The 12,405-nt window shown below is 35.0% G+C and overlaps 1 protein-coding gene across 43 annotated transcripts in view; it reads left to right on the top strand.

Moving 5' to 3' along the window:
- LOC137201792 (uncharacterized) overlaps window positions 1–12,405 on the top strand; it is a 164,738-nt gene that overhangs the window by 87,465 nt on the left and 64,868 nt on the right. For 9 of the 43 annotated variants that reach the window (XR_010932349.1, XR_010932351.1, XR_010932350.1 and 6 more), the window contains 3 exons: window positions 2,633–2,776; window positions 5,894–5,929; window positions 7,756–7,792. The exons of 16 other annotated variants lie outside the window; for them this stretch is intronic. Coding sequence is in view for 11 of the 27 variants with exons in the window: in XM_067696154.1 (XP_067552255.1) it covers window positions 2,633–2,776; window positions 7,756–7,792 (181 nt within the window). In the remaining 16 variants the exon portion in view is untranslated. 18 more of the 43 variants (XR_010932342.1, XM_067696139.1, XM_067696146.1 and 15 more) reach the window with 9 other exon arrangements.

Here is a 12,405-nt window from a genome sequence, read left to right on the forward strand (position 1 = left end):
ATTGAACCTCATAAAGAAGGAAAATGAGTATGAAGTTGGTCCAGTGACTGAGGTGATCTTCCCCTCTGCTCCCTACCTAAGAATAGGAAATTCTCTCCTCAAGAAAATACAGTTGACCCTGGAACAATGTAGGGGTTAGAGACGCTGACTCCCTGTGCAGTCAAAAATCCCCATATAACTTTATGGTCGGCCCTTCTTATCTGTGGTTCTGAATCTGAGGATTCAACCAACCACAGATCGTGTAGTACTGTATTACTTATTGAAAAAAAATCCATGCATAAGTGGATCTGTGCAGTTCAAACCCAGGTTGTTCAAAGGACAACTGTAAAGTCATTCAGATTCTCTACAACTTGTCATATCCCAAGTCTGGTATTCACTGAAGAACCACCAAGACTACCAAGAAAAGGAGAACTAGAATAAAAAACAAAAAAGAATCAGAATCATAGATGACCTAAACGTTCAAGTTCATACATATTTTGGTAAATATTATCAAGTTCCAGAAAATAGATGACAAGGTGAAGAATTTAACTTGACAACTAGAAACTATAAACTGATTGAAGTTGAACTGATAGAATTAAAAATTATACGAAATTTAAAACTCGGTAGTGGATTGGACACAGGTAAACAGAGGTAAGTGAACTGGAAGATAGAGTAGTAACAATATTAAGACTAAAGCATGGGAAACGAAAAGAATAAAAAGTACACAAAAGCGCATTTGAGACATATGGGCCACAATAAACATTTTTATCATATGTGTAAACTGGAGTCCAAAGAAAAAAGGAGAGAGAGATTGGGATGAAAACAATATTAACAGCTGAGAGTTCTCTAAAACTAAAAACAATATATGGAGGCTTAAATTCAATAAGCACTAAAAAAAAGCAACAAGAACAAATACAAAGAAAACCACACCTAAGATCACCACAGTACAATTCATGAACAGCAAAGAAAAACATGACATCTTAAAAGCAGCCTGAGGAAAAAGATTACTTTCAAAGGAACAATAGGATTGAGATTACAGCTTACTTCTCAGCGAAACTGACTGGATACTAGAAAATAATGGAATAACATTTTTAAGTGCTAAAGAAAAGAACTGCGCATTGGGAATTCTAGAGGCAGAGAAAATGTTGTTTGGAAGGAAAGATGAAATAAGGAAATTTGCAAACACAATTTAGAAAATATGTTCTCATCAGAACTGACTGAATTAAATTCTAAAGGGAGACCTGCAGGCAGAAGGAAGATTATCACAGATGAAAATAAGGACTTTATAAAGAATTATGTATAACAGAAAGCATAAATAAGTGGATAAACCTAAATAAAATCTAACAGCAAAAAAGAGTAATAATAAAATATATCAAACATTAGAATGCATTACAACAAAAGGAAGAGGAAAAAGTAGTAAAAGAAATTTAAGATCTCAGCATTGCTTGAGAAGAAGTAAAAGAGCTAATAAGTCATGGTACATGTGTAACTGCTACTTATGTAAAAATAAGCTAATACAAGGGAAAATGGAATTTGAAGAAATCTCAAAGGAAGAAAGAAGAGCAAAAGGAACATAACAAGGTGGGACAAATAGTAAGCAAGGAGTAAACGGTCTATAAGAAAATACATTAACTGTAAATACTGAAATTAAAGGACAAGGATGATTGAAACAAACCAAAAACCTAATTCTACGCCACCTACAAGAGACAAGAGTCAGATTGAAAATGAAAGGATTCAAAAATTATGTCATAACAACAATAAGTAAAATTGCAGAAGAGTTTTTAATGTTAACATAGATTTGAAAGCAAAAAGTATCACTGGCGATAAGGCAGGATAATAAAACCCACTGTTACTTTACAAGGAATATATTATAAGTCTAAACTTCAATGCAATATATGAAGGGAAATTCCAAAAATCTAAGTAGAAATAGAAAAATCTAAATTACCTAGATCAGTAACATAGAACCACAACAACAAATCAGCAGATTATAGAAGATCTGAATACCATCATTAAAAACTTTGGCCTAAATTTACATAAAACACTGCACCGACAATGATGGAATATATATATTATGCAGAAATTTTTAGGTGCACATGGCACATTTATAAAATTGACTATATTCTGGTTATAAAACAAGGCTCTGAATAAGCAAGAAATTTAAACCTGTATAACCAATATTTTACCAAATAGTTGGATATTAAAAACATACTTCTGATCATTATGTAGGTCAAAGATAAAGTCGCAATGGGAATTAGAATTTTATTAATTGAATGATAATGAAAATATGCCATAACAAAACCTGTGGGTTGCAAATAAAGCCGTGGTCACAGAGAAGTTTATGTATTCCAATTATACTCTCTAAATGTAAAACGGAAAGGAATAAAGCAACTAGAAGATAACCTATCACCCTGAGGTAGGCAGCTCCTGAACTGTACCTGGTGGGGAAGGCAGGGCAGAACTTCAGGAGGCCAGCTGAGAGCACGGTGAACACCATGTCAGGAGCAGTCTCCAAGAAAGAGAATTTAATGTACAAAGGGATGACTAAAATATATTTAAGAGCTAGCACCCTGACCCCTCTTAAGGATGACTTACGTTGCTGGGGAAAAAATAAGAAGTGCTCGATGTAGAAGGTGAATAGCTTTATAATTCCCAGGAGAATCTTGGTACCAGGACCACACAATGAAGAACTTGGAGTCCCCGTGGCTAGTCCAGCAGAGAGAAAAGGAGAAACAGAGATGCGAGAGAAAATAAAGGGAACTCTTGGTGCAATTTGGTGCTGCTGCAGGCCCAAGTCCAGGTATGTGCTCTCTATCTCCACATCTTAAATAAAAGCCACCATGTTCCTCAGTCTTTCAGATACTTAGAATTTCTCTTTAGAACCTGAAAATGGGGTCAGGTCTCCTGTCTGCATTGCTACAGTACAAAATAGAGGCAGGATGTTTGAAATAGTTCTCCATCTGGCAGAGGAGGCCTTGAAGCTGTGAGCCACTCGCTGCAAACCAGCAGGACATGAAGGATTCTTGAGCAGATCTGAAGCTACTGGGAGGCCTTTGAGGAGTTAAATCCCATAGTAAATACTGTACCTTCAATGGCCCCTTCTCCCTCTCTGTCCAGTCTTCCTCCACTCCCGTGGGGGCCCAAAGGGGTTAAATGAGCACTCTGATGTAATCAATATAGCAAATTACTGGTATCTTCTATGGATTATTGAGATCATAAATGCCCTATATACAGTATTATGTAGAAAGCAAGAGAGTTGATATAATACTTATATAAAACCGTGAAGGTGGAACTATCGTCCTTGGTCCTTACCATATAAACACACACACATAGACACACACACACTTAATGGAGATTGAAAATTTACTTATTTATTATTTTCCAAACCAATAGATGCACACCTAAATCTCCAATGGTAATGTCTATGATAAGCTTTTTTAGTCAGGGTATCATATGTAGACATAGCAGTTTCAATTCAAAATCAGGCTACCACCTGTTAAATATACAGGAGTCCATGTTTATGTGCCATGATCCATCACTGTGTGCTAAAGCCATGTAAGCAAATTAAATGGGGATATCTAGGAATCACAACTACTACATTTTCCATATCTTTGACAGTAATACACATCTCTTCAATAATTCCAGAAATGCAGTATTGCTGTTGATTTCAAGCTTGTTGGAATGGGAGACAAGTTCAGTTCAGTTTCATTTGGCTTTCCTACACAAATTTGAAAAGCAAGACAAGGGGTGTTCTATCACTAACTGTGTTTTTTCCACTTATATATCAGGAACGGGATAAATATCCACAAATTTCATTATGAACCAGTGAGCACACTGTGAGTTGGGCTTGGGTCAGAACTCAGCTTATCACCTGGCCTCCATATCTCTCATGCTAACAACTTGAGAGGGTATCATTTCTGTTTAATAGATGGTATTGATACCTCAGACCACTTATCTAGATGTTTTTGAAGTGTCTGAATGTTACCCCAGGTCAGTGTCAGATTCAATAATTCAGTTGCTGATTCAAGACTCTTATAAGATACACATATGCATGTGCATGTGCACACACACACACATCCATTCATTCATCTATCTGTCATCTACCTATCTATATCTATAAATATTTTTTGACATAGCATTAAGTGAAAGAAGTGTGAGAACATTTCCCAGTTTGTGGATTTTCAATTTTCCCTTGTGAAGACTGAGTTGCTATATTTATAGAAGCTTGAGAAGCTGGAGTTACTAGGTCTTAATGATTCATACATTTTATCATAGTAAATATCTTTTAATCCCTGATAGTATTTTTGACTTCTTTTTCTGATATTATTATAACTAAATCCATTTCTTTTTGATCAGTATTCTCCCCTTAGATTCTTTGTCACTCATACTTCAGACTTTCTATGTCCTGTTAAATTGGGTATGTCATAAATAAATAATAATTGTCTATTTAGCTAAATTAAATCTTACGTTTAATGTATTTATTGTGGTTTTAATTAGCCCTTCAGATTCTTGGGTTTCGCGTCTGTGGATTCAATCAACTTGGATTGAAATTTCCATTCATTTTACTACTACATTTTATATGAGGGACTTGAGCATCAGCAGATTTTGGTATATGCAGGGGCTCCTGGGACCAATCCCCCTCAGGTACCAAGGGATGACTGTAATCTTCTGCTGTTGGATAAGTACTTTATAAATGTCAATGAGATACAGTTGATAATGATGGTGGTTCAGTTCAACTGTATGCTCACTGATTTTCTGTAAGCAGAATCTGTCAATTACTGATAGAGGTCTGTTGAGGTCTCCAACTATAATAATAGAGCTGTTTATTTCATCTTGCCATTCTATCTGTTTTTGCCTCACTTATTTTGGTACTTTGCTGTTATGCACGTACACATTAAGGATTAAGTCTTCTTAGAAAATTGACCCCCTTTTCGTTATGTAATGCTCTCTCTATCCCTGATAATTTTCCTTGTTTGAAGTCTGCTTTGCCTGACATTAATATAGCTACTCCAGCTTTCCCTTCATTAGTGTTAGTGTGGTATAGTTTTCTTCATCACTTTACTTATAATCTATGTCTTTCTTTTTAAAGTGGGTTTCTTGCAGACAACATATAGTCAGTTGTTTTTTTTATCCCCTCTGTCATTTTCTGTTTTTAATTTTTATAGTTGCATTTAATCCATTCACATTTAAAGTGATTATGTGTATAGTTGGATTAATCTCTCCCCTTTCTGTACTGTTCTCTATTCATTGCACTTCTTATTTTTTAATATTCTACCCTTTTCTGCCTTATCTGGTTTAATTAGGCATTTTATATGATTCTGTTTTCTCTCATTTCTTAACAAATCAGTTATACTTCTTTTTAAAAAATGATTTTAGCGGTTGCCCTAAGGATGGCAACATGTATTTACAACATGTATTTACAAGTCCACTTCTAAATAGGTCTATATTATTTTATGAGTGTGTAGGTACCTTAAAATATTTCGTATTCATCCCTTCTAACATTGATGTCACTCATTTCACTTATCAATAAGCTATACTCATCCAATATATTGTTGCTGTTGTTAGTTTGAACACTTATATTAAATCAAGTAAGAAAAAGAAAAGTAAAAGGGTTTATTTTACCTTTATGTGTTCCCTCTCTAATGCCCTTCATTTCTTTACATAGATCTCAGTTTCTAACCTGCATCATTTTCTTTCTCTAAACTTTAAAAAAATTAAACTTCTTTAAACATTTTTTGAAAGGCAGATCTACTGGTGAAAAATTCCTCATTTTTGTTCATTTGAGAAAGTCTTTATTTCTCCTTCATTTTTGAGGAACAATTTTCCTTAATACAGAATTCTAGCTTGGTGATTCCTTTATTTCAACATTTTAAATATTTCTCTCCACTCTCTTTTTGCTTGCATTGTTGATGACAAGAAGTCTGCTATAAATCTTATACTTCTTTCTTCATAGGTGAGGTGTTGTTTTTCTGTGTGTGTGTTTCAAGATTTTTTCTTTGATTTTCTGTAGTTTGAACACAACATGCCAGGTGAAAGTTTTTTTATTATTTATCCCACTTGGACTCCTCTGAGTCCTTGATCTATGGTTTGGTGTCTGTCATTATTTTTGAAAAATTCTTAGCTATTTTCACCTCACAAATTATATCAGTATTGTGAACTGAAATCCCATGTTTTTTATTACCAATTCATACTCTCCTCTAATAAGCCATTCATCATAGAAGACCTGCCACCTTACACTTCCTCTAGATCCACCTCTGCTGAGACCATTGCATCAAAGTGAGAACTAATCTCGAACTGATATTTCCAATTTTCTCTTTGCACAGTGCTGAGTAGTGGGAACTTTAATTGTAACTGATCGATTTTTGTATTTTATGTAGTGTGCAGAATGTTTATTTGCACAAAACATAAATAACGTGTGTATATATATGTGCATGTATATGTTATATATATGTGTGTGTGTGTGTGTGTATGTGTGTGTGTGTGTGTGTATATATATATATATATATATATATATATATATATATATAAATGTTATGATTCCTTGCTTGGAAGGATGGAATCTAGGGCAACAAGAAAGGGGGGAGTGATACATGGTCTTCCTCTTAACTTTACCTTTTTTTCTCTCCTTTTCTTTTTTTACCTAAGTTATTTATTTAATTCATCTCCTGCTACAAGAAAAGTGATGCAAAATCAGTCTACTGGTCATCATTTGATACAAATAACGAACATGGGCTTAAGGTCCTATACATTTTACTGGTCCATGTGCAAGAATAGTCCAAATCTGAGCTGTGGTCCATGATGTAGAACAATGGTCCAGGTTTTCTTTATTCATCTTCATTGCAGGTCAGAAGTGGCTTCAAATGAGGGTTATAGAATAAAGAATGGTTACCGTATCTCTAGGAAAAGGGCTTGGACCTGACGCAGAGATGGGGATAGACAAAAACTTGGGTTCTTATGTTTTCTCTGGTGCAAACAGGAAGGCGTTCAGCAAGCTGACTCCCACCCTGGGGAACATGACAAAGTAAATAGGGGCCTTCCAAGTGTGAGCTAAGCCCTCCTTGCTTGAGGCACCTCTAGACATGGGAAGCCCCAGATGTGGTTGGGACATACCTAGAACCCCAGAAACCCAGAGTCTAGCCACCACTCCATTTTCGACCTGATTGAAAGCTATCATTGCCTCTTTATTATTCTAGAGATTGTAAAGAAATTATTATTCCTGATTAAAAACAGAATTATCAAATTTAAAATCATTGTGATAGCAGTAAGCAGCAAGTTATATTCCTTAGAAAATCAATGCAATGAAATACATACTCGGCATACATACATACTCAATTTTTCTCAGAATTCAGAAGAAAATAATAGAAACTAGGTGTGATGAGAAAAGAGTTAAGTGAAAGAAGGTAGAAAATAAAATCCAATCTACAGAAAATTGTAACTTCATGAAACAGTCACTTTTACAAATTACAAGATTTTTTTTAATCCAGAAAGTGACATAGTTATTTATCAGTTACTAGTTTCAGATTCCTTTCAACATTTCTGAAGACACAAGTCAAGATGAAGCTGATAATTGCCCAATATTTGATCTGATAAAAACATAATGCTGCAAACGAAGGAGAACTTTCCTCTGGTGAATGGTGGACTGAGGGGGGGGGGGAATGAAGCACGTTTTCACCTCGTGGAACTGAGAATGCATGAAGAAACGTTGATAAAATATTTGATTAACTTAACCACAGATGTTCACAAACTGAGTTTTAAATAGATATTTATGGTTTTCCAAAGCAACCGAAGCAGCAGCCCATCTTCATGGGATCAGCTAGTGAGTATCAAAATTATTTAATACACTCTATCCCCTACTGTCAAAAGTGAATACACTCAAGTGCTTGGCATTCTGTAGAATAGTGGTTAAGGAGAAACTTGAAATGTGTTTTCTCTTGTCCAGCAAGTTAACATTTTCTGTTAGGTTTCTGTTTTCTCTCGAAGGACCTACTCTTCTCTTGATGGTAAGTTATTCTCTTTAAGGACACACTGTCCCCCCGCCCCTCACCTCAACTACAGTAGTATACTTTATTCAGAGATTTCTGTAGGGCACAAATATCATGATATGATAATGCAAAATACATATGTACATTTTAGTTAGCAGATGGTTGGTCTCCTTATATAGATTTTAAAATACAAATCAAAATAAAATTCAGATGGAATAAGGACTTAAATATATAGAGCATAAAATTACTGAAATAATACAGGAGATAACTGAAACTCTGAGTTACACAATAAAAGCAGACATAATGATTTGGTTAAACACCAAAAGCTTCAAAAAGTTTAAACAAATCTCAAAATAGAGAAATAACTTCTGCAATGCAAAATAATCAATATAGGGGCAAGAGATTTCATTAAAAAATAAAGGTAAATATTATATTGAATAAATGCCAGGAAGAAGAAATTCAGGAAAGCAAATGTAAAAAATGTGATAAATACAATGAAATGCTCAAACTAACCAGTGTTCAACAAAACAAAATTTAAAATAAAAATAATATGAATGTTTTGTCTATACGTTTAATTCATGAAATTTGTTAAATGTAAACTATTCAAATTGATGGAAATATAAACATTGGACTAATATTCTGTATTGTTTTGGATTTTGCTTTCTATTTGATGGTAAGATTTAGAGACTTTTTCATGTCTGTTTATAGATTTATAACTTTTTCAAAATACCTTCATAGCACATATTCTGGATTCTTCATAATTTATTTGTCATTCTTATGGGGATTTCAAGTTGTCCTCACTTGGTTGCTATGCCAGCAATTCTATACGAGAAAACCTTATCCATACAATTTGGTTTCGATGTGTTTTCTTAGCACTCATTAATTCTCCTGAAGAAACCTGCTCCTTTTCCCAAACTGTAATTCAGGAAACACGAGGATAGTCACCTAATTTTAGAACTTTGTTTTGTGTTATTGAGATCTGTATTGTTAATCTTACGATCTCACGGTTCTTCCTCAGTTTGGTCATATTTCCTTATGCTAACAAAATCTTCTTTTGAGAGGTAAAAAAATATTTTTTATTCTTACTGAAGATGCACTTAAAATATTTTTCATTAATTTTTACTTTTGTTGTTGGCACCAAATTACTGAGAAAAGGGCAAAAGAAACAACTTTATTCAGCCATATATAATTACAAATCAGTTTGTTGATATTTAGTAATATTGGTGCTTATTATCCATTATCCTAAATTAAAATTTAGTATATTTACAGACGCTCAGAAACACTAGGAAGTTAAAATTACATATTATTTCTTTGCTCTTGAAATTACATTTGATAAGCTTTTGTATTTTCTTAAGGAACAATCTGTGTCTTCAGCACTTTTTGATGTAGCATTACATGAAGAACATTTTCCATGTTATTAAATATTTTTTGAAAGCATGTTAATACCTACAAAACATTCCATCTTATGCAAGTACCACATAATTTATCTGTGCCTTTATTACTTGATATTAAATGTGTTTCTATCCCCAAACATTCTATAAAAGCATTCTTGCACATTAATCCTTGTTAATTGCTTTATTTCTTTAAAATAATTCTTATAATGCTATATAAGTAAAGTATGCTGTGGGCACTCAAAACCATAGAGAAAACAGTACATCTAAATGTATTAGTGTTTAAGAATCATAACACATCGAGGGGGATTTTAAGTGAATGAACCTAGTGATTAATTTTAAGAACATAAAACTTGAGACAACCAGATATTATGTGCTCCCTAATGTGAAGAAATAAGAAGTGTAGCACATCAACTATGAAGAACTCTTACCAATCAAATCTGAATCAAAACTGTAGTTCCCAATCACTAATTTGTTAAAAAAGAAAAACATGAAAATCGGAGAAATATGTTAAAAATAAAACAGGAATACACACAGAAAAATGCAAAATTTTGTTAACTCTACAAGGCAAATGACCACCCACAAGGAAGAATAAACGTCATGGAAAAAAGAGAGAGGGACAACCTATAGATTTAAAGACAAGAGAATAATCAACCAAGCTATCAATATTCTGAGCCCTGTTGGGATTCTGATTTCAATAAAACAACTTTGGAAATAAATTATGGTACATCATGCAGATATATACACTGACTAGATTTTTTTAATATTAAGGGTTTATTGTTAAATTTGTGGGTGGATAGCTGGAAAAGCTTTTGTCTTATTTTGTATTTTTTTAGTCCTTATGCTGTTTTTTCCCCGATGAAATGTTATGTTTAGGATTTTCATCTATACTATTCACGGGTTAAAGTAACTCTGAAGTAATCCTAAAGTAACCTTAAAGTAATCGTGTTTTGGGCAGAGCCAAAACACGATTGGACATGTGTTGATCATTATTGATCTTCTCTATATTCACATATTTTTTGAGAATTTAAAATGCCACAAAAGGGAGCAACAGGAAATGAGTTTACTATTTTGGTGGGGAATAGATAATACAGTCTTGTTATATATATATATATATATATGGTTTATCCTGAAGAGATTTGGGAAAGGAAGTGATATGATGGGATTCACAAGTGAGAGTGCACTCTTACGAACGTGGACATGAATTCATCCAGGAGCAAGGAGACCATTAATACCTTCCTCAATTTCTATAATTCCAGTCCCCTCTCTGTCACACTCTTATGGGCTATAATTTCTCTACAGAATGATAATAGAATGATAAAATAAGAATGAATTAAAAATGAGATGTGAAAGCCAAAGGGACTCCTTGGTAGAGGCAAAGAAGCCCTCGTTTTGCAGCAGGAGTGCAGAGAAAGCCAAACACGAGGCCTGAGATTTATTAGTCTGTGCGACTAACTTCAAAGGAGGTTAAACTTGGCAGATTTGTTATACCAAGGGCATTGCCCCCATTGGGAAAATCTGAAGCTTTAACACACAGAATCTAGACATGCGGATGATTGCTTCTGAAGATTTTGATTCTTTTGATTCCTCTGACTCTTCTAAGCCTGCAGAAGTGTTCCATTCCTTTTTGCTAAGAGCAGTCATCTCAATAATCCTGAAAGGCAGCAGATATACCACTCAAGATCTGCCCTCACTTTCCCTCCTGGCCTCTTGGCTTATACCTAGGTTTTAAGTCAGAATATCAAGCAACTGAGGATGCACTTGGCTTCATAAACAAAGTACTGTAATTTAAAGATGCTGCAAATCTATCTGACATGTATCAGTAGCCATCTGGGATGTATGAGTGGCACTGTGTTAGAAGATTCTTTATCAAAGGGACTGGAACATAGAATTGGAAAGGGAAGAATTTATTTACCTGAGAATATTCTTTGGAGATAAAGGATTTAGTGTCCTGGAAAGAACCTCAGGAGATTGTACAAACTAATAAGGTGGCTCCCAGTACATGGCATGGTACACACAGTGGCCAAGCTGAGCAAAACTGAAATGCATGAACTGCAATGTCAGATGATGGATAAAGAAATTAGAAAGTTCAGAGAAGTAGACATGCTAGAATGGATGTAATATGTACAGTCAGAAGATAAGCATGATGGTTATGTTCCTTGGGAAGGCCCAAGGACACAAAATTTATCAAGGCCATATGAATGGCCTGGTGAGACAGGAAGCAGCATCATTAAAAAGTTCAGGGGCTTCCCTGGTGGCACAGTGGTTGAGAGTCCGCCTGCCGATGCAGGGGACGCGGGTTCGTGCCCCGGTCCGGGAGGATCCCACATGCCGCGGAGCAGCTGGGCCTGTGCGTCCAGAGCCTGTGCTCCGCAACGGGAGAGGCCACAACAGTGAGAGGCCCGTTTACAGGAAAAAAAATAAATAAATTCAGTAGTGTCTCTACTTTTCATTTTAGGGCTGGAGATAGAAAATACTGTTACAGAATTTATCTAGCTGGAAACAATGTCCATGAATGGACTTTAAAATAGTAGAGTCTAGGTGGCAGCAGTTAACTGTCAGTAACCAGGTGGTACTTAACCACATATGTTGTGATCACTAGCAAAGTTGGAGTAATAGCCCTGGGAACCAGATACACAGGGACTTACAAGGATGGTTAATAGAATATGACCTCCCTAGGGGCAAAATAGATTGGTGTCTGACAAAGTCACTACTCAGCTTGAACCAGCAGAAGAAATCAAGGTCTGGTGATTGGGCGTCTGAGGATAGCCACCCTAATAAATATGTCATGATTCCTTGCACAGGTTTCCGACTGGGGACCATTGTTCAGAATCAGAGCCCACTAAACAGTGGTTCCAAGTGGAACAATTGCAGTACCATAGCATGTATACAAAGCAATGATTTGCTGCATTTTTCCTGAAGAAAATTATGGCCATTTACTCACTTGACTATAAATTGCGAGATGGGGATTACTCATATTTTTAGCACTGTTGGTATAGGTTATAGGGTTTCTGTGATATTGAACTACGAATACTTTGAAACATTATTGTGGCCTT

Source organism: Pseudorca crassidens, chromosome 11 (genome assembly GCF_039906515.1).
Source record: "Pseudorca crassidens isolate mPseCra1 chromosome 11, mPseCra1.hap1, whole genome shotgun sequence".
NCBI classification, from domain to species: domain Eukaryota; kingdom Metazoa; phylum Chordata; class Mammalia; order Artiodactyla; family Delphinidae; genus Pseudorca; species Pseudorca crassidens.